Genomic DNA, 22,290 nt, shown 5'->3' with positions numbered 1-22,290 from the left:
CTGAAACTAATACAAAGAAAAGGTGGCAAGATTGGTTTTACAAGGTTCTGCTTAACAAAAGCCAAGTCCAAAGAAAATACCCAGCCTCAGCGGGTGCATCAAGTCGATCCCGACTGGCCTTGATGGCCGATGCTCTGAAGTCAAATTATTGAAAATGAAAGAAATCCGAAGTCAAATGCCCATAAAGGCAGAATAAGATGAAAGGGCCAAAGTCCCACACGGGTGAACCGTCATGTGAAATTTTGGGAAGTTGAGTTCTTCGGTTTTAGGAGAGAGGTCAATCTTCAGAAAAGCCAGCAAGCAACAGAGGTTCTCACCAAAAGAGTTGGGCCGAGATCAAGTGATTAAAAACAATCAAGGTCACAAAACCAACCACCGTTTCAAACTAACAATTGTTCTTTGTTTGAAAACTTGAAACAGGTGCAATCTAAGGCAACCGTACGAGAAGCAGGTGCAACCAAAAAGAAATGCGCAAGTGCTAGAAACAGCTTTGCAGCAATAGTCCACAAAAAAGGGAAGTCCCCTCCAAATTTTTTTCGCATTTACTCATTCCATGAAATAAGTAAAAATAGAGAAAACAAAACAAGATGAAAAAAAAGAGATAAGAAGAAAATTCAAAAAAAAAAATAGTAGTTTAGGATCTCCAATCTCAATCTTTTACCCTTTTTGCCAACATAGGGTCTCCAATCCCTAGTTGAGATCATTTTAGATATAGGGTCTCTACTCCCTAGTCGCCTTTTGACAACATAGGGTCTCCCCTCCCTAGTTGAGATTATTTTCAGGCATAGGGTCTCCACTCGCTGGTCACCTTTTACCAACATAGGGTCCCCAATCCCTAGTTGAGATTTTTAGACATAGGGTCTCCACTCCCTAGTCACCTTTTGCCAACATAGGGTCTCCAATCCCTAGTTAAGATTATTTTAGACATAGGGTCTCCACTCCCTAGTCGCCTTTTGCCAACATAGGGTCTCCAATCCCTAGTTGAGATTTTAGACTTAGGGTCTCCACTCCCTAGTCACTTTTTGCCAATATAGGGTTTTCACTCCCTAGTTGAGATTTTAGACATAGGGTCTCCACTCCCTAGTCGCATTTTGCCTACATAGGGCCTCCACTCCCTAGTTGAGATTTTTTGACATAGGGTGTCCACTCCCTAGTTGCCTTTTGCCAACATAGGGTCTCCACTCCCTAGTTGAGATTTTTAGACGTATGATCTCTCAATCTTTCATGCTTTTGCCAACATAGGGTCTCCAATCCCTAGTTGAGATTATTTTTAGACATAGGGTCTCCACTCCCTAGTCGCCTTTTGCCAACATAGGGTCTCCAATCCCTAGTTGAGACTATTTTAGATATAGGGTATCCACTCCCTAGTCGCCTTTTGCCAACATAAGGTCTCCACTTCCTAGTTGAGATTATTTTAGACATAGGGTCTTCACTCCCTAGTCATCTTTTGCCAACATAGGGTCTCCAATCCCTAGTTGAGATATTTTTTAGATATAGGGTCTCCACTGCCTAGTCGCCTTTTTGCCAACATAGGTTCTCCAATCCCTAGTTGAGATTATTTTTAGACATAGGGTCTCCACTGCCTAGTCGCCTTTTTGCCAACATAGGGTCTCCAATCCCTAGTTGAGATTATTTTTAGACATAGGGTCTCCACATTGCCTTTTGCAAACATAGGGTCTCCACTCCCTAATTGAGATTATTTTAGACATAGGGTCTCCACTCCCTAGTCACCTTTTGCCAACATAGGGTCCCCGCTCCCTAGTTGAGTTTATTCTTGACATGGAGTCTCCAATCCCTAGTCATTTTTTCCAACCATATGTTTCCACTCCCTAGTTGATTTTAGTATAGATATAGGGCTCCACTCACTAATCTCTTTCCCAAGGATACACGACCCTGATTTTTGTTGCTTTCAAATAAAGAAATAGTTTAGATTTTTAGTTACAAATAACTCATGAAATTTTCCTAGTGAAAACTGGGGCAAAAAAATTTCGTTCGTTTGTTTATTTTGGTGTCTGAGCAGGTTTTACCTCGAGGCACAGGGTTCGAGACGACAAAAAGAATGAGTCTCAATCCAGAATAAAGAAGAGAAAAAAAAGAGCAAAAAGAAGTAAACTCAAAATGCTGAAGCAGAGCAAGATGTAGACTGCTCAAGATGTGATTGAAGTCACGAGCTTCGCATGTCCCGCCTTGATCCAAAGCTGAAGAATGAACTGACCTGCAGCTAACGAGCATATCAAGATTCAAATCGGATTCTGCAGCAAGAACCAGCCAAGAGTCAAGATCAAGCTTCAGAAGATTTATAAATAGGAATCTTGTAACTCGTAGTTGATAGACTTAGCCAGTTTAGCTTTTTATTTTCCATTTTGGAGTAATAAGGAGTTCAGCAAGCAGTAGCGGCAACAGCAATAGTGAAATCACAGCTTCCTGTAGTCTCAGCTACCGAAACTTCCAGAACTACACTGACCTGATTCCTTTATATACAAGGATATGTAGGCAACCTCTGAAGCAAGGTTTCGGTCAGACTCTTTCTAAAATGCTTCTCATGGAGTTTCAAACGGGCAAAAATCCCTCATAATTGCTCATTTTATTTTTGTCCGAAAACCCTTCGTGTCTATGAGCAAAGAGGGACAGTTGTGAGCACGTGATTTTTGTCCCACATGAATTACTCCTACATAATCCCAAAGAATTAGATTTTTTTCTTTTAATTGTTTATTATTTTAGGTATTATTGTAGAATTTTTCTAATTATTTGCATTTTTTCTGTGCATGTTTAATTTTATTTAATTCATGAAAAATACAAAAATGCATTACATTTTCATTTAGGATTTAATTTTACATTTTAGATTAATTAGTAAATTAGTCATTTTACAAAAATAGAAAAAATCACAAAAAATAACTCACTTTGCATTTTTTAACTTTTAATTTTTGAATTTTATAATTTTTCCTTCAATCTAGGAGTTATTTAATTTTTATAAATACTTTGACTAGTAATTAGCTTAATTTGGTAGGTTAATTTAGTTTCAAAAGTTAATTTAGGGTTTTAAATTAATTTGGAAAAAGAAAAGAAAAAATTTGAAATTAAAAAAGAGAAGAGAAAAGAAAATAAAAGAAGTCTGATTTTGTTGGGCCATTTTAATGAGATTCCCTCAGGCCCAAATAAATTTCCCCTTTAAACCCGTCTCAGACCTGGCCCAAGCTCCATCTAAACCCGGTACAGCCTTTCCTTAGGCCAAACAGTGTCGTTTCGTTCAAGCGCATCCCATCCGTCGATTTTCTTATCATCGAACGGATGGGAACTGATCTCAAATACAATATAAAACTGTCTGAATGGCCTCATCCCCCGCCCCTCCCGGTTTCATTTCCCTTCACTCTTCATCATCTCTTCAGAGACCAAAAAACCCTAAGCGTCGCCCTAATATTCCTCGCCCTCTCCGATGGCAGCGCCGCCTCAAATCACCCCTGAAATCACACCCCATAACCCCTAGCCCTTCCTTTTTCCATAACCCAAAACCATTTCCCTTGAATCCTTCTACATCTTTTCGAATCTTGAATCTAAGGTTGAAGCCCTAAACCCCAAAAACAACTTCCCTCGAATTTCTAGCATGCAAAACCTAAACCTTCGAGTTTTCGAGTTTCGAAGTTTGATTTAGCGCAAAATTAATGTTGTCCGCTTGTTCTTGACAAAGAACAAGCGATTAACATTGGTTTTATTTAAATCAGAGCATCCAATGTTGGTTTCAAGTTTAATTAGGTAATCTTTCTTTCATTTTTATTTTTGTTTCACCTTCCATTCCCTTTCTTCTACTCTTTCTTTAGGTAGTTTTCTTCTAACCAAAATTTGGTAGAGGTTACAATTCTGAACCTAAACCTTTCCCTTGTTTTGTTTGTGTTCATATTTGTTCCATCTGTTTCCCAGTTTCTTTTCCATTTTTTAAAGGTTGTTCGTTGATTTTGTTTGGTTTGTTCATTTGCTTTGTTTAGCTTTTATTCATGTCATCAGGGTTTCTGATTTTTTTTTTGTAGTCCATTAGCTTAATCATATTAATCCGAGTTAATTTAATTAGATTTTGTTTTGATTTGGTCATCTAGTTTAATTCCAGCTTATTTATGTTAGTTTGTAAAAAATTAGTCAAGCTTTTATTGTTAAAATCATTCAAGTTGTTTTCTCTTCTGCTTTTCATGAATTACTAAAATTGCTTGCTGATTTGGGTTGGGCTTTAGGGTCATTTCTGACCCAGTTTAGAGTGAAGCCCACCCATTTTGGTTTGTATTCTTGGGTCGGTCTTGACCCATGTGGTCTGCTGAAGTAAAAATAGAGGGTTCTAAGGTTAGTCTAGGGATTTTAAGCAAGAGAATCTTTTATAACTGATTTAGGAAATTTCCTGCAAGGTGGAAAAAGGACTGACCTAGCAAACAAGTTCGGGTGTGCATTTCATGTGACCCAACTCCAATTCTCAACAACGTTAAATAAAAGGAGTCGTGGACCGCGGGTGCATTTCATGTGGCGTGGTTTAAGACGTGTTTTAGATAACGTTGAATCTTCCTAAAATAATTAAAAGCGGTTAATAAGTTAAATTGTACCATAGGCTAAAACATGTAATAAATCGGATAATAGGCTAATATTAATAGTTTAAGCGACCGTGCTAGAACCATGGAACCTGAGAATGCCTAACACCTTCTCCCGGATTAACATAATTCCTTACTTAGAATTTCTGGTTCACAGACTTAAAAAAAAAAGTCAAATTTTTTCGATTTGGGATTTTAAAATAAATCGGTGACTTGGGACACCAATTAAAATATTCCAAGTGGCGACTCTAAAAAATAAATAAATAATCCCATTTCGAATAATGTCACTTTAATTGGAAAAACTCCCTTATATACCCTCGGGTGTGTAAAAAGGAGGTGTGCTAGTAACTGGGCCAACATGGCCACAACTCGTAATGTATAACTATAAGTGGGAAAGCACTGTATCAATGAACCATCTTTCTTAAGACATGTATACATATGGGCCTCTGATATACTATATAAAATGAACCTCTATCTACAATGCCTCTAAGAGTATTAGACATCAAATGGGACAGGGTACCGACCGACCCATAAGTCTGTAGCAAAATTCTAATACGATGACTCATAGACTCGGCTGCACTCCGAATGAGGTGGAGTCTTACCGATCCTTCATTGAATGCTAACCTCATCTACTATAAAGGCTCGTCAAACTGATTGTTTATACCTGTTGGAATGAATGCAACATTCCCAACAAAAGGACGTCAGTACGAATAATGTACCGAGTATGTAAGGCACATAAATAAGTATATAAAAGACATGGAAGAAACATGGAGTAAATAACTCAACCTGTAAGTCTGGATAACTCTGTAAATCATGAAATACTTATAGTGTCATGCATATGCGTATGAATGTCATGTCGTACATAGGCACATGTGTTCATAACATTATCAAGCCTCTGCAAGCCTCCCATCATATCATCTCGGCCACTGTGGGCAAAATCATCAACGTATACTAGCTGATCAAGTGGTGGTACGTATATAATGCCGTAACATTTTCTCATATCCCATATACATATAATATACATATATATACGTATACAACACCATCTGGTCATGAGTTAATGTGCATGTAAATGAATGCAATGCATGAGAAATACATCAATAAAATCTCTCGGAATGTCATAAGACCATTATGCCTTTGAGCAATATCATGAAGTAAACTTTTTAAACTTACGTATTTTTTGAGACCTATGAACAGACGATGGAATAATAAGACATATGGGGAATCAAGAATATAAGCACCTCTAATACTTTTATGAATAGAGTCATTTATGGAAGTTGTGTATTTACTTGTTTCATTTGTATCTTATGGATCATGCCAAAAAGAAAGAAGGAATATTCTTAACATACCTGAGTCGATTCTCTTGACAATCCCTCTAACACACATTTTTTGTGATAAAACACGTAATGACGGATCGAAGTAGGGAAAAATCCTTATGATATTCTTGAGAAAGATTGCACCGTACTCTCTTAGAATCGCAAATTCTCACGTTGCTAAATACTATTGTATGGATTTTTGTAGCAAATTCCATATGATCTCTTTGTGAATTGGATCATATCCGTTTATATTTGTTGAAGTAATAACGTTGAAAGTCCTTTATGGCTTTAGTGAATTCCATAATTTTTTGAATTAATCCAAATCTTGAACTCCATATGTTACTACATGTAGTCATAAGTCTCCATTTCATGGTTTTGAGAGGTCTTTTATATAAATGAGTGTGGGCACCACACTTTAGATGACTAAGCCACATAATCCTTTAATTGTGACACCTTGCCTTATGATTCAAGAGTCATTTAATTGACCACTCTTGCTGCCGCATTGGGGACTATTTAACCTTATCCAAATAAACAAATTAATTAGTTAATCTTCCACTAAAATCACTAATTATCCAATTATACACATAATTAGAATTAGTTAATCTTCCACTAAAATCCAAATAAAAACCCATATCCACTCAGTCATTTTGAATTATCTCAAAATTACTTAAAATACTACTCACTTTTAACATACTTTATACACCTTACTATCATGGTCATGTGGTACCTTATATGACACTAGTCCATAAATACCGGGTATTATAGCTCCGACCGTATTTTATCCCAAATCGACAAACTTCGACAGAACTCACTTTCTTCGATTCGCTTACCCTCTTACCTTCACAAATTTACTTATCACTTGTTTGAAATAGCATAATACTTATAATATCCAAATAATATTGTTCTTGAACTGATGTCAATTATCTTACAACAAATTCAACATACAATACTACAAGGTGTAACATCGTCGTAATATAATACTGCGGAGCGTAGGATCATCGTAATATAAAACTACAGAGCGTAATATCGACGTAATACTATGGGGCGTAACACCCACGGTGGGCGCCAAACTGTTTACCCTTATAATGGATAACAATTGAATTTATACGTGATTTTAAAGATACGTGGATTGATTCAACACAAATAACCAAAAATGTTAAATAATTGAGTTAAAGGTATGAACAAAGAAACAATCGTAACGTTATGCCCTGGCTTGAACCTGGATTGGACAATAGTTTCTGCCCTCGGTTGAGTCTTGGGTTCGAGGCCAATCAAGAACAAAGAACAAAAATAAAGTAGAGACTTTTCAATAGCTGAAAAGCAAAGAAACAATTTTGTATTGCCTTGATATGTGTGTTACAATATGTCAATTGGATAAAAAAAATTCCCCTTTATATAGTAGGGGAGTTTTACATCTAGTACAATCCAAAAAAGGTAAAAATTCTCCTTGTACACCAATTACTAATATGCTACCGACATCAAGCGAGACCTGCATTGTGATATCCGATTGGGCGCGAAAATCACGGACCTCTGTTAGTCGTGTGCAACCATTTGTAATGATTTCCGAGGTCGCGGAGCTCGTTCCAGGTTCGGGGGTGTTGCACCATCAGCCTTGGCGGCGAGTACGTCGTTTCAGCCTCGATTCAGAGGCGGCTCAACTATATTAGAGGCCTAAAGTCAAGCCGTAATAAGAAGCCTTAAACTTGTTTAATAATAATAGATATTTTTGTTGAAGTTTATTCTTTTACTTTTTGAGATGCAATTTAATCTTGATGATATAACCAACCCCTTTAATCTTTGTTGAAACATTCTAACCATTGTTAAGATTTTATTAAGTTTAATTTTGATTTTTTTCTTTTTACATGACTGTCAATATTACTCACTATATATCATTGCCTCCCAAAGTAACAATCATTTGAAAATTTGTATTTACAAAGATGATAAATAAATTAAATATAATTTTTTATGATCGAATTAGCTTAAAGCGTGCCAACAGATATCTTGAAAAAAAATATCTTACAAAGTTAGAGTTATAAAAAATATTATTAAGTTGGAGGAAGAACTAGAAAGTAACTGCAGATTTAATTGTCTTTCACTATTATTTGAATTTTCTGAACCAACTCTGAAAAAAGACAATATAAAATATAACACTATGTTATTAACGATTGGTAACAAGGCAGCAAAAGGTGGTTGAAAAAATTTTCTATTACTATTTAATAATAAATATAATAAATATTTAAATTACATATAAGAAGAGTAGCTTTTGGGGCCTTTAATTTTTACGAGGCTTAAAGCAGCCTCTTTTCGTGGCATGGGGTTGAACTGCCTGTGCCGCGAGAATTTGGGATGCGTGCGGACCCGAGTTTATACGTATACACCAATATATAGTCTACCAACAATATTGGGGGCACTACTTGAATAATTTCAAAGGGTTGAACGAAAGGGAGGACTGGGCGGGGCTACTTTGGGGGCAGTTGTAGGAAATTAGTAAACAGGGGCACGTCGGGTCAATATTATGCTTCGAACGAGTTTTTGTCCTTTTCCCTAGACAATTATCATGAATTTTGTATTTTCATGTGCCAAGAAAAAAAACTAAAAACCCAAAAATAATTAATTTAATTTTGATTTTGATGAAATCGAACTATGAACTGCTAACCATAATTAAGTAAATGTTTCCACAAAATATATTTTTTCTTTGTTGATCTGATGTTAACGTTGAGTACAATTAAGTTTATTGTTAAGTAATTGGGGTCGTTTAGTAGAATGCATAAGAATAATGCTGAATATGGTGTATTAGTAATGCTAGTATTAGTTATGCTTGTATTAGTTATGCTGACATATTTTTTATCGATTGTTTGGTTTGATGTATTAAAGCATTGCACATTTTCTAAAAGAATTGCTTGTTTACAAAAATACCTTCAAAACTAATTCATCACTCAAACTTTTTAAAAGAAACATACGTTGAGAAATATTTTTATATGAAAAAATTTTAAAAAATTATTTAATTTGTCTACCTATATTGTAAAATAGAACTAAATATTTATTTATAAAAAAGGAAATATGCTAAGTATTTATTTACTAGAGATATAATTTTATTTCTCACTATTTGAATTATTTTAAACTTGCATTAATATAATAGCTAGCATATTTTAATCAAGCATAAATATTGAAGGACAATTTTGTCTTTAACTAAGCTAATACATGCATTAAAACCCATTGCATTGCTAATCATAGTTTTTTATGCATTAGTTATGCATAAGATAATACCAAATAGAATGTATAACTAATGCTTGTATACTAATGCATAAGTTTAAAATATCTACCAAACAAGATATTATTAATACAAATGCTAATTCACGCATTATGTTATGTAATGCATGCTACCAAACCATAGCAAACCATGCTGGGTCTTTGAAATAGAGTGCGAACAACTCGCAGAGATAGCGCGTCCTACATGAGCAAAAAGTCAAAAGCAATTATCTAAACTTAGTGTCAGAGATCAAAAACATTATCATCACTACCTCAGTCTTCCCTGTGCGGCTGTGCTCGTCTCTCCCGGACGTTAAGACGCTTCCAGGTCTCTTAGTCGCTGGAGAAAATGGAGCATACTCGGGCGCTTGTAGCACTTACTATGTTTCTCTTGTCTTATGCTACCGATTCCGCCGGTGATTTCACCGCCGTTTCAAAGCTCCGGCGAAACTCTCAAGTGACTGGAGGTCTATGCGCTCACCTCATAGAACCTGCTGGTTTCCCTTGCACAGAACACTCGGTACACTATAATCTCCATCGATATGTATATATAACATGCGGATCATTTTCTGCTTTTTCTTCTGTGCAATTTCTTTTTCTCATAATCTCATAAGTTACTGCTCCTTTCATCCCAATTTATGTGACACTATTTGACTAGTCAGGAGTCTAAGAAAGAAAAAAAACTTTTGAAATTTGTGGTATATAACAAATCATTTGTATCAGGATACAATGGTAGTTTAAAGTTAAATTTTTCTAAAAATAAAATGTTACATTCTTTTCCAGACAAACTAAAAGGAAAAGGGTGCCATGTAAAATGAGATAGGGGAGGACTTAACTAACATAGCTAGTATAATTAATTATCTTAACATTGAACTCGTAAATGTGCCTGAACTGAGGGATTTAGTTGAACTGATTCATATAGTCGGCCTCTAACTAGTTTGCAATCGAGCTGTTCCTAATCGATATGTGATATTTTCTATCTTGGAACTATGAAAAATATGAATTACTTGAACTCGAGATGTATGTTGATATAGACATAGTGTTCTTTGGAATGTTATCTTTATTTTTTTTCTATTTCCTGTTGTATTCAATCATAAGAGGCCTTGTGTGATACTTCTAGTTGCTGATTCAGCTGAAAAATATTTTTGTATAATGAATCCCGTGTAGACTGAGACAAAGGATGGTTACCTCCTTGGACTTCAACGTGTGTCGTCTCGCTCAACAATTGTCAGAGGTGAAATGGGTCCTCCGGTCCTGCTCATCCATGGACTCTTTATGGTAATGTTGTTGCCAGTCTCAAATTTCATTTTGCTACCTTCTGAATACTAGGACTTTATTGCATTTTGGTACACCTGTTTGGAGCAGAATTAAATTCCTAATATATTGGCCAACTTACCAGAAGAAACACACTTGCGCTGTGCTCACAAAGAAAAAGAAAAAGGAGAAATGAGAACTTAGGCACAAGCAAAGGAGAAAAAGAACAAGGAAACATCTTATTATATATTTTTTTAGAAAACATTCTTTTGGCCCATCCTAGCTTGTTTGATTTTCAGCACAGTCCTATGTTGTAGGATCTATGCACTGAATCTTATAATGGTTAGACCACTCTGAACACTGGCATTTCTTCCAATCAATTGAACACCGGGCTGCCTTTTTTTTTTAATTGAAATTTCTTCTTTGTTAGCAGTAGACTACATCTGATATCGGGTCTTACTGGTTAAATTGGCTCAATTATCACATTCTGGGATGAATTTTTAATCCTAAAGAAGAATGAAGCTTGAAGTTCAAACAGATACCAAGAAGTAAATTTCTTCTTTTCCGATAAAAGAGATATTGTGTCTTTGTGAAGGAGATTGTATAAGAATGTTTTGGAGAGAGCATCTTGTGTAAGAATGCCTTCAGAGAAAGCATCTTATATTAGGTCAGATAGCTATGACAAGGTAAAAAAAATTTCTGCTGAAGCATCTTAGGTAACAATTATTCTCTCCATTTTCATAGAAATTGAGAAATAAAGCAAATTATGTGTCAGTAGAATTGTACTATGAAACTCAAATGTAGCTCAATCTTATTAGGTATATGTGTATAATTGCTTAGTATTTTATCTGTTCTATAACCTTACTTCCTAAGAAATGCAACTCGAAGTTAATGTATTCGGATCTTAATTAGAGTGTCCCACATGGGTTGAGGGAGTGGGTTGTTGTCTTCTTATATGGTCTTAGATGATCCTCACCTCTGGAGCTAGCTTTGGGGGTCGAGTTTAAGGACGGACATTGAGCTCGAGTTAAGATTCATATTCACGGTTGGGAGTATGGCTCATTCAGGTTCATTTTCTTTTGCATCTATCCAGGATATTAATGATCAACAGTAAGATTCTGCAGATGTTGAGTAATAACCAATCAGGGTATTTGCCATGTTTTGGAGTCTCAATGAATTGAACAGTTATGTAGTAAAAACAAATAACAATACCCTGTTCAGTGACTTTATAAGAAAAACAATATCCTTTTTCGTGGCATTCAGTGTATAATAAAAGCAAACAAGTCATCCTCTGTTTCTTCTGTTATAGTGGAACATGGTGTGACGACAGACATGCCATGGGCACATTCCTCAGTATAAACAGTGTGAACCATATTTACTTACTACTGACAAAGTCTATTTTGGGCCAATTTCCAGTACAAGCGCGAACTTTGACTAACCTCCATCTTATTGGAATTTCAGCCTTAACAGTTCAGATCATTTCATTTTCAGCTAGTACTGCTTCCACTGATAGTTTCTCTGACAATAAATCACTTATATAGATTCTCTACCTAGATCATCTTAAATCTTCTGCAAAAAAAGGAAGTGTCTGAAATACACTAGCTGCATCTGGACACATGCTCAGTAACTGCTGTTAACCATTTCCTAATTCACCAAAGGTAGCAAGCCCCTGTTTACGAGTCAATCGAAAAGTAAGAGTTAAGTTGGAGTTCTTTAAGGTAGCAAGCCCTGTTTACAAGTCATTTGAAAAGTAAAACTAAATTTTAGATTTCCTTGCTTGAAGCACACAAATATCCTGCAAGAGAGTACAGACCGCTACTTACATTTCTGGTAGAGTTTAATACTGACGTCGAATCTTGATTTATGGAGGCAGGTGATGCATGGTTCATGAACTCTGCTAGTGAGTCATTGGGCTTTATCCTTGCTGAACAAGGTTTTGATGTCTGGGTTGGAAATGTGCGTGGTACACGCTGGAGTCATGGGCATGTATCTTTATCAGTGAAAAATAAGGTAACATTCGATCTTGTGTTTGTCAAATGTATATGATTATTTCTCTGGTTTTGCGTATGTTTTGTGTTTCATGAGGTAGTCTAGCAGCTGTCAAAGGCGAATGCAAGATTTATACTTGATGGGTTCAAACTTTATTCTTTAGCACTTAACCAATTGACTTTTAAAATTGTAAGTTCAAAATTTGATATTTTTTGAAATTTTAGTGACACATAGTATATAGTTATATATATTATGTGTGTCTGTAATGTACACATACATATTCCGTGTCAAAAATGATATTGTGTTGAACCCATTCATTTTACATTGCATCCTCCATTGGAAGCTGTGAACTCTTGCTCTGAGCATTGGATTTGCTTTGCATGCCATGGTCAAGCCTTTGTTTTCCTGCTTACTAAAGCGTAGGCTATCTTTGTCATGAGAAATAAAAGGCTGAGTCATGGAAAGTCTACTGTAGACCATGGTGGTTTTGTTTTGCTTATTAAAAAAAAGGAAGAAGAAGAAGAAAGCAGATAGTGACTTTACAGATCAAATGATATGCAGAGCAGCTTCATAGGAGGAATTTAACTGTGTGATGCTTAGATGCTCAACTGGAACAAAGTTGAAATGAATTTTAAATATGTCGTATGTAGGAACGTGGTACATGATCTGGTGGTAGGCTACTGTATCACAAAGAATTTAGAGCTCAGTTCTTTCAATACATTTATCGTGATCATCATCTTTTCCACAAAAAAAAAAAAAAAAAGAAAAAGAAGCAAAGGAAAACGAAGACAGATAATGATTAACCGACAACTGTACTAAGTAAATTCACCTTCCAACAAAAACACCTTTGCTGCAAGTAAATACAACAACCACAACAACAACCCAATAAAATCCCACTAGTGGAGTTTGGGGATGGTAGTGTGTACGCAGACCTTACCCCTACCCTGAAAGAGTAGAGAGGCTGTTTCCGAAAGACCCTCGGCTCAAAAAAAATAAAAAGACAAAAGGAGACAATATTAATATCACCACAGAAATCATAGGAAAAATAGGGAAACATGAAATCCAGAAGAAAGATGCAAAGCAAAAGCGATAGCTAGTAAATAGGTCTTGCACAAAAAAGCGAAATAGTGAGACACAACATTGCCACTAGCTATCTTAGACCAAACCCTACCAGCCTAGTCTCATAAAGGTACGAAGTAAGGCAAGACTCAACTACCTCCTAACCCACAACCCTAATACTCGACCTCCACATCTTCCTATCAAGAAACAATTAAACAAATATCCTATCAATACCCCCCCTTAGGTTGTCCGTGAAGAAAATATATTCTTTCCATGATACCATCATCGAGTCCTCTCCATAGTTTCTTTTCTTTTCTGTGTAATTTTGGTTTGAAGTATATGTGGTGAAAAATAGTGGTAATTCCAGTATGAATGCTGGGTACAACATTGATGACAATGGAGGTGGGGTGAGAGATGACCATTCATGATTACACCTAAGACTTTTTGGTTGCATGGGGGGGGGGGGAGGTAAAAGCTAGAGAAATGCTGATAATGAAGGACCAGGAAAGCCTCACGGCCAGGGTTCTCCAAGAATGCATAGAAGAGAAACCGGTAGGTCTTTTTATGATTTTTTGTGTGCACAACGACGTAATCTTTTAGAGACATATTCAATGGGCTGAAGGAACAATTCAAGGGTATACGTTCACAAAGGATGAGGTGTGTGCGTGTGTGTTGTATTAAGAAAATAAGAATTAATTTGAAGTGGATTGTAAGATGAAAGGGGCAAGGTTAATATGTTATTTTTTTCCTCAAAAAGATCAAGGGTCAATTGCTTGAATCCTCATTCAATGGTTCAATCTCAAAAATGGAAAGCAATCTGAGCCATGCCCCAGTTGATTGTTTAGTACCCTACTTACTTTCACTCCTAATATAGTGTTTTCATTAGATTTGAAATGACATGATTTGGTTTGCTTGCAAATGAATGTACTTCTTTCATCCCGCAATTCACGAGACACTTTATTTCAGCGTTGTCTCAGAACATTGACAAATTTACTAGTAATACTGATTTGCATATTATACACATTTTTTTAAGAATTCAAATTGGCTTGAGATTTCAGTTTGAAAGATGAAACTTTGATGATGTTCTTCTTTGCAAATTAAATCTTCATAGAAAACCTAAGTCATTATTTGGTATACTTTTTCTTCTTTTTTAATCAGTCTAATATAAAAAAAATGGGCAGCCCGGTGCACAAAGCATCCCTGATCACGTAGGGTCCAGGGAAGGACTGCACTCCAAGGGGGTGTGATGCAGTGTTATCAAAGGCGAAAAGCGCAAAAAAATTCTATGGTCTGTTGGGGCTTTAAGCGCAAAGCGCAAATAAAGAGTGGACTTTAACGAAGAAAGGCGCAAATGGAGAAAAACTAAAAATATGTATGTGTAGTCTAACACTAATATCTATAAGCATGAATACCAAATATAAGGATAAAGAAATTGAATAAAATTTACGATATAGTGAAATAACAATTGTTTAGTGTCGCCTCTTCAGGATTACGCTTATCGGCAAGGGAAAATATGCCTTAGAGCATTGGTGACTACACTGAAGGCTCGCTAAGGGAGGTGAAGCGCTCAACATGTTTTGAGCCTCGCTTCAGTGCTTAAGCGCGCCTTTGATAACACTGGTGTGGTTTAGGCAGCCTTGATGCAAGCATCAGTGGTTAATTCCACGGCTTAATCAGTCTAATATACTTCTATTAATGGTGTTGAATATGCCAGTGAAACTCTTTTCCACGCTTAGCCAATATTTTTCTCCTATTTGACAGAGGATGTGCTAGTTACTGCCAGAGATTCATGCATTTCCTTGTTCTTATATAAGTATAATTTCTTCCCCAAAAGCCATCTCAAACGAATAATTTCTTCCAGAAATCACATATGCAGTTCCTGCCTGTTTCTTTGCAGTTTCTGATGATGTGCGAGTTACTAAATATACACAACTTTTTGTAATGGAAGCGTCTTACTTCCTCGGTTGAATTTGTCTTAGGAATTCTGGGACTGGAGCTGGGAAGAGTTGGCTCTTTATGATCTTGCCGAAATGATTCGATATGCAAATTCAATCACAAAAGCAAAAATTTTGGTTGTTGGACATTCACAGGTTTTATTCTTTCGTAGCATCCATGTTCTTATGTAATTATAAGGGTTCTCTCCTTGTCATAGCATCTTATGTTTTTTTTTCAGGGAACAATCATGTCTCTTGCTGCTTTTACTAAGCCAGATATCGTGGAGATGGTCAAAGCTGCAGCACTCCTTTGTCCTATATCATATTTAGATCATATCACCACAAATTTTGTCCTTAGATTGGTCAAAATGCGTCTTGATGAGGTGCTGAAATAGTGTGTCGCCATGTTAGTTTCACTACATATATGACTTCAACAATACTCTGACAAATTTTATGCTATGGATTAGATAATTCTTGGATTGGGCATCCATCAGCTTAATTTCAAAAGGTTCCACTAAATCTTTCACTTCTTTGTCCAGTATTCTCATGATCTTCTATTGCCTTTATTTAAAGATATGACACATTTTACTATAATGTTTGCAGTTATATGGGGACTCAAATCATGGATATGATGTGTGAAGGGCATATTCACTGTGACATCTGGCTCAGTGCTATTACAGGTTCTTCTTCATTGTCCATCCTCACTTTCTATGCATTTCCTTCTTGCTTATTACAAGTTCTTATTATACTTCTTAAGCTGGAATGTGAAGGATTGGCTGTAGCTTAGTGATGTGAAAAAGAATTTGATCGGTTCTAGCTTCTTTTGTGATGCAAGATCAAGAAGGCCAAGAATCCAAGAAATTCAAGAAGTTCAAGAAAAAGCAATTCTTTTGTGATGCAAATTCAAGAAGGCCAAGAATCTATTTTCACTTTCTATGCACTTCCTTCTTGCTTATATAATTATTATACTTCTTAAGCTGGAATGTGAAGGATTGGCTGTAGCTTAGTGATGTGAAAAAGAATTTGGTTGGTTCTAGCTTCTTTTGTGATGCAAGATCGAGAAGGCCAAGAATCCATTCAAGATTAGGATTTCTTATTTCTTATTTCCTAGTTATATGGTTCTTGTTTTAGTAGGATTATCCTATGCTAATTAAAAGTGGTTACTATCCTATGCGAATTAAGTTTGGTAAAATAGCAAAGTGAATGGTGGCATACTAATTGTTGAACGACTTCTGATAAAAAGAATTGCTTTTCCTGAGTTGAGGGCAGTGTTGTGAGGAGCGTGACGTGAGGAAAAGCGACAAGCCTCTTTTCGCTTAAAGCGCGTAGCGAGAAGCGAATCGCTTGCCTTTTTGAAGTAAAGTGGAATTAAGAAAAACCAAAATAAATAAATACTAACAACAACAACAATAACATACCAGTGTTATCCCACAAGTGGGGTCTGGGGAGGGCAGCGTGTACCCAGTCCTTACCCCTTCCTTTAAAGGTTGTTTCCAGTAGAACCTCATCTCAGGAAAGATAAATGGAAGAGGCAATAACAAGCAAACCAAATCTGACAACCGAAGCGAAAATACAAAACTAACACTAAGGAATGCAAACAGAAAATCGAAACAAAGCCAGTAGCAAGTAATAATAGAAGTCTAGGGATACAAAAATACACAAAGGACACTAAGTGGGCGTTTGGACATAAAAATTGTAAAATTCAAAAAGTGAAATTTCTTTAAGTGAAAATGATATTTGAAAATTAGAGTTGTGTTTGGACATGAATATAATTTTGGATTGTTTTTGAATTTTTGTGAGTGATCTGAGTGAATTTTGAAAAATAGTTTTTTGGAATTTTTCAAATTTTCGAAAAATTCCAAAATTCATCTTCAAGTGAAAATTGAAATTTTTATGGCCGAACACTGATTTCGAAAAAAATGAAAATCTTTCGGAAAAAATAGTGAAAAAATTCTTATGTCCAAACGGGCTCTAATTGATGTATCAAAGCTACTGCTATAAATACGGACAAAGCTCGACTACCTAACTCTTTACCGTTATTCTCAACCTCCACACCTTCCTATCCATGGTCATGTCCTCAGTAAGCTGGAGCAACGCCATGTCTCGCCTAATCACCTCTCCCCAATACTTCTTCGGCCTAGTGAGCCACTCTAAGCCCGCCCTACCCATGCACTTCCAAAACTCAACCGGTATTTCGTCTTGCCCGGAGCCCGGTCTCTCTTCCCCTGCTCATCTTACGCATAGCCCTATCTACCTCCTCAGCTCTTATACGTCTGCAATACCCAAAGTCCCGATGACTCTCGGAGTGTTCTAAGTCACCCAGTCACCCAGCACAATGTTCCTATCCCCCTCTTCGTTCAAGAGTTTATGGAAGTTTGTCTGTCATCTCCGTCGAATAAGTGCCTCATTCAACAATTCTCTACCATCCTCGTCCTTGACGCACTTCACTTGGTCCAGGTCACGAGCCTTCCTTTCTCGCACCTTGGTTAGCCTGTACAATTTCTTATCTCCTCCTTTGCCTCCAAGTTTTTCATATAAGCGTTCAAACGCGACAGTCTTAGTCGTGGTAACTGCCAACTTCGCTTCCTTCTTAGCCACCTTATACCGCTCCCTGTTCTTCCTCTTCTCCTTCTCGTCTACGCTCTCCAAAAGCTTCAACTGCTGAAAATTTTAATTAAAAATTTGGCAGTAACAACATAGAAACTACCAAAGCAATCACAACACAAACGCAAAAGAAGAAGAAGGGAAGGAGAAAAGAAGAACTGAAGAACATTAAGAAAAATTGGCAGCAACTCGTTTCAATTTCTAGCCCAGAAGCGAAAAGAAAAAGAAGAAGAGAATGAGAAAAAGAACCAAAGAAGAAAAAAAAAATTGGCAGCATTTCGCTGCAATTTTAAGCAAGGAAAAGGAAAAGAAAAAAACGAAGAAGAAGAACAAGGAGGGGGAGGAGGAGGAGAAGAAGGAGAAGGAGAAAGAGGAAGAAAAGAAATCATACCTGAGCCTTGAAGAACCTTGAAGACTTAAGAGTGCCGGAAACCCTAGATTTTTTAGTCGCTCTGTCGCTGTACTGCTGATTTTGTGATAAATGAACTGGTTTTTATTTTTTATTTTTTCCCTTAAGAAGACCGTTGGCAGTATTTCAAACACAAAAGCGATCGCTTCTATTGCTTCACGCTTCTCATCCGCTTCTCGCTACTATGGCAGAAGCGCTCGCATCCAACTACCTAATGCGCTTCACCTATGCTTCTCGCCACTATGGCAGAAGCGCTCGTATCCAACTACCTAATACACTTCAAATAGGTGAAGCGCTTCACTTGTCGCCTCGCTTCGCTTTGCGTTTTAAGCGCTGAAGCGAGCGCTTTACACAACACTGACTTGAGGGTGTATCGGAAACAAGCTCTCTACCTTCACAAGGTAGGGGTAAGGTCTGCCTACACACTACCCTCTTTAGACCCACTTGAAGGATTACATCGGGGTTTTTTTTGTTGTTGTTTTAGTAGGATTATATTTGTAGTTCTAGTCAAACTAGGATTGTTAGTTGGTATTCCATTCTTACTAGATTTCTTTTTCCTATTTTAGTTAGGATAGGTTTTTCTTAACAATCTCATCTATCTTACTCGTTGAAAGACCTATTTAAAGGGCTCAATATGCTGAAAATAAAGGGCGGTGATTAGTTTTTCTAATCTCTTGCTTAAAAAACGTGATTTGTCTTTTATTTCGTTCTCCCATTATTCAACACTTAGTGCAATCTTGCGTGATTGAGGAACGAGTGGGTAAGGTTCTTTCCATTTTACATTCTTCTCACGTGAGTTTGAAGAACGCTTTCACTAGTATTGTGGAAAACTTTAGCGGGATACTTTTGTTTTTCTCTCTTCTTTGTGCTTGAGCGGTGCAAAACCTTGAAAGTACATTATTTTGGCACTAGCATATGAAAGAGATATTTTTTTCGCTCTTTTGTCTCTGCAGCTTGGCAAAATGAGTATTTTCTGATACTAGCTGTCCATTATAAGCATATAACCTAGGTTAATTGCTGGTGAATGGTTCAACTATCTTATGCAAGAATTGGCCCTAACAATATGTAAATGGTTGTGCTGTTTGCAAAGAACAAAAAAAAGCTGATTGGCATAAGCAGCTTTTCAGTTAAATAGAAGGTAGATCCTAGAAACATCTTAAAAGTCAGCCTCCAAGTCATTTGAATATATCCTCTATTTGAACTTAGTTTGCTGCTTAAGGTTTTTATTGCTCTACCCACTAGAAACTTCTATTTTGTCAGTTATATATGACTAGCCTTGGAAGCAATACCTTTAGATTTCATTGAGCACGTTGGATATCCCTACTTCTCTTTAGCAACTATTAATAAGCTTAAAGGAAGAATGGAGAATTTATATCGCTGATTCCAACTTGTTTGCGACTGAGGCGTTATTGTTGTTTTAACATAACTAGGCAACTTTCTTCCGAATGGTATCAGACAATCAATGGCATTAGGAATTGTTAAGAATGTTGTAATAATATTGTAAATGATAGTGTATCGATTATGATTAGTCGAATTTAATTAGATTGATTTCGTAATTAGGTAGAATATTTTCCTTTCTATCTTAGCACTTGTATGTTAACTATTTAAGACCCAGTAGCTTGAGGGAATAATCAAGTTGCATTTTCACTCAATTCTTTCTTTCTTAACTTGTTTTCCTCTCGCATAATGTAGCATTGTGTCTATAAATACATAAGGAATAAGAGACATTGTTCTCAAGCTTTTTCACGCTTTCTGCGTAGCTTATATACTGTGGTTGAAAAACAACTCCTCGTTCCTTTTCAATTTATGTGACACACTTTCCTTATTAGTCTATTCTAAAAAGAACGACATATTTCTATATTGGGAAACAAAACTTTTCATTTTACCCATTTTACCTTTAATGAGAAGCTTTTATAGCCACACAAATTGAAGGCCCACAAAAGTTTTTACCCTTTAAGCTTTTAAAACCACAAGTTTCAAAAGTCTTCCTTTTTTTCTTAAACCCCGTACCAAGTCAAACTACGTTGCATAAATAGAAACGCATGGAGTGAATCTGAGCAAGTTTGCTTTAAATACTTTCACTGTGATCTCTCTTTTGCTGTTTGCAGTACCTTCTTGGTACTTTATTAATGAAATTTATCTTACCTTATCAAAAAAATACTTGATAGTTATGTTCAACTTCATGAATAGCATGTTTGCTTATCCTTAGATAGCAGGTTGGTTGGTTTTATGGCGTAGTGGCATTTGGTCATGGCATTCAGTATCAAAATATGTGATTCCAAGGTGTAAAAATATTTCCTTGCTTTGGTCATGTTAATTCAGTTATATTCTTTTGTTCATCCTTGATATCCTTCATCACTATTGATGGCATTATGGGCCCTTTTTCTTCTTCCCTCACAAACCAAGCTTTATGTGATATGGCACCTAAGATATTCTTGCAGGAAAGAATTGTTGCTCAATGATTTTTGCAGTCTTCTAATTGAGGCATGAAACTATCTCAAAATGTATGAACTTTACTACGTTCCCCATGTTTTCTCATTGATCAATATTCGTGCAGGGAAGAATTGTTGCTTCAATGATTCACGGATTGATTTCTATCTTGAATATGAACCTCACCCATCATCCTCAAAAAACTTGCATCACCTCTTCCAGAGTATGTATATATGTTCAGATTATTATACATATCATTATATGTTATTCTTATTTTCTTTTTCCAAGTGGGATTGGGAATAGCAAGCTTGGCCGTTGGGGTTACAAGGACTGGATGTCAGATCTGGTTTAAAGCCAGAATCTCGACCACTGAACCAATACCGTGGGGTTTGTCTCCTATTCCCTGTTCATCTCAATTTCTTGAATCAGCTATCTTCAGGTTTTTGTTAATGTCTCCTGGTCGAAGTTTAAATGAGGACTTTCATCCTCTTGGGCACTGTTTTACCTCCTTTGTTTCGCCAAATATGTTGATGTTGTTATGATCATTGCTACTTGGAGTGCGTGCACATGTTGTCTAACTGCTCATATTGTCATTATGGTCCTTATATTCCTGATCAAAATTTTGCAGTGATTCGTAAAGGGAATTTTGCTATGTATGATTATGGAATGTGGAGAAACCTCATGCACTATAAGCAACCTGAGCCCCCAGAATTTGATATCAGCCAGATTCCCACTTCATTGCCATTGTGGATGGGTTATGGGGGCAATGACGCATTAGCAGATGTCATAGACGTCCAACATACCCTAAAAAAGTTGAAGCGCAAGACAGATCTGCTTTATATTGAGGAATATGGTCATATTGACTTCCTCCTAAGTATAAGGGCAAAAGAAGATGTTTATGACGACATGATTATGTTTTTCAATTCTGTACAAAAGATAAGCAGTTTTAAGTAGTGGCTGATTAGTATACGTGTGGTGGTGCTGGCCTATTCCATGTTCAAAGTCTTGTATATAGCATGATGATGTTGCTGGTGCTACCTACCTCTTCAGACTGTAATAGCTTCTGGCAAATATGGTGTGTATATAAATCCATTGCCAATCCTTAAACTAGTGGTATACGAGTGTACAAGTCTGTCAGCCCCTCCAATTTCTAGGTAAAAGCTACTCCTAAAATACATTATGTTTCCATGAAAAGTATTGCATTCCTACTCATTGCAGCAAGGGACTCGAAAATTTTTGTTTACATGCTCCTACCTCCATCTTGAATCATATGCAACATTCAAGAGCTAATCAGGAATCAAGCAACCAATCAATATTCAGTATATATTCGTGTAGGGTATGTAGCATTTGCTATTTGCCAAACACTCGATTATTATGGGCTGTAGTACTCCTATCATTCAAATTGGATCTGTGATGGTTACCGAATCCTGATTCGTTCGTCAAATTGTTGTGCAAATAGATTTGCATGATCAGAGGATACA

The 22,290-nt window shown here is 36.5% G+C and overlaps 1 protein-coding gene across 1 annotated transcript; it reads left to right on the top strand.

Moving 5' to 3' along the window:
* The first annotated feature begins 9,280 nt into the window (after window positions 1-9,280).
* Window positions 9,281-22,018, top strand: LOC107830426 (triacylglycerol lipase 1-like). The gene is made up of 9 exons (XM_075254737.1): window positions 9,281-9,650; window positions 10,298-10,408; window positions 12,254-12,394; window positions 15,412-15,522; window positions 15,606-15,749; window positions 15,834-15,874; window positions 15,970-16,046; window positions 20,937-21,032; window positions 21,438-22,018. Exons 1-9 carry the CDS (start codon window positions 9,480-9,482, stop codon window positions 21,761-21,763), a joined length of 1,218 nt encoding a protein of 405 aa, XP_075110838.1. The 5' UTR covers window positions 9,281-9,479; the 3' UTR covers window positions 21,764-22,018.
* Window positions 22,019-22,290: the final 272 nt, after the last annotated feature.

The sequence above is a fragment of the Nicotiana tabacum genome, chromosome 6 (assembly GCF_000715075.1).
Source record: "Nicotiana tabacum cultivar K326 chromosome 6, ASM71507v2, whole genome shotgun sequence".
NCBI lineage: Eukaryota > Viridiplantae > Streptophyta > Magnoliopsida > Solanales > Solanaceae > Nicotiana > Nicotiana tabacum.
Note: the sequence above shows the minus strand (reverse complement) of the source record. Positions and strands in the feature narration are given on the sequence as shown.

What these genes read in the sequence shown, in the direction of transcription:
- LOC107830426 (XM_075254737.1), top strand. Translation starts at nt 9,480, where the DNA reads ATGGAGCATACTCGGGCGCTTGTAGCACTTACTATGTTTCTCTTGTCT. An exon ending in CTTTATCAGTGAAAAATAAG is followed by an intron (nt 12,395 to 15,411) that starts GTAACATTCGAT and finishes AATTTGTCTTAG; the next exon opens with GAATTCTGGGACTGGAGCTG. An exon ending in CTGGCTCAGTGCTATTACAG is followed by an intron (nt 16,047 to 20,936) that starts GTTCTTCTTCAT and finishes ATATTCGTGCAG; the next exon opens with GGAAGAATTGTTGCTTCAAT.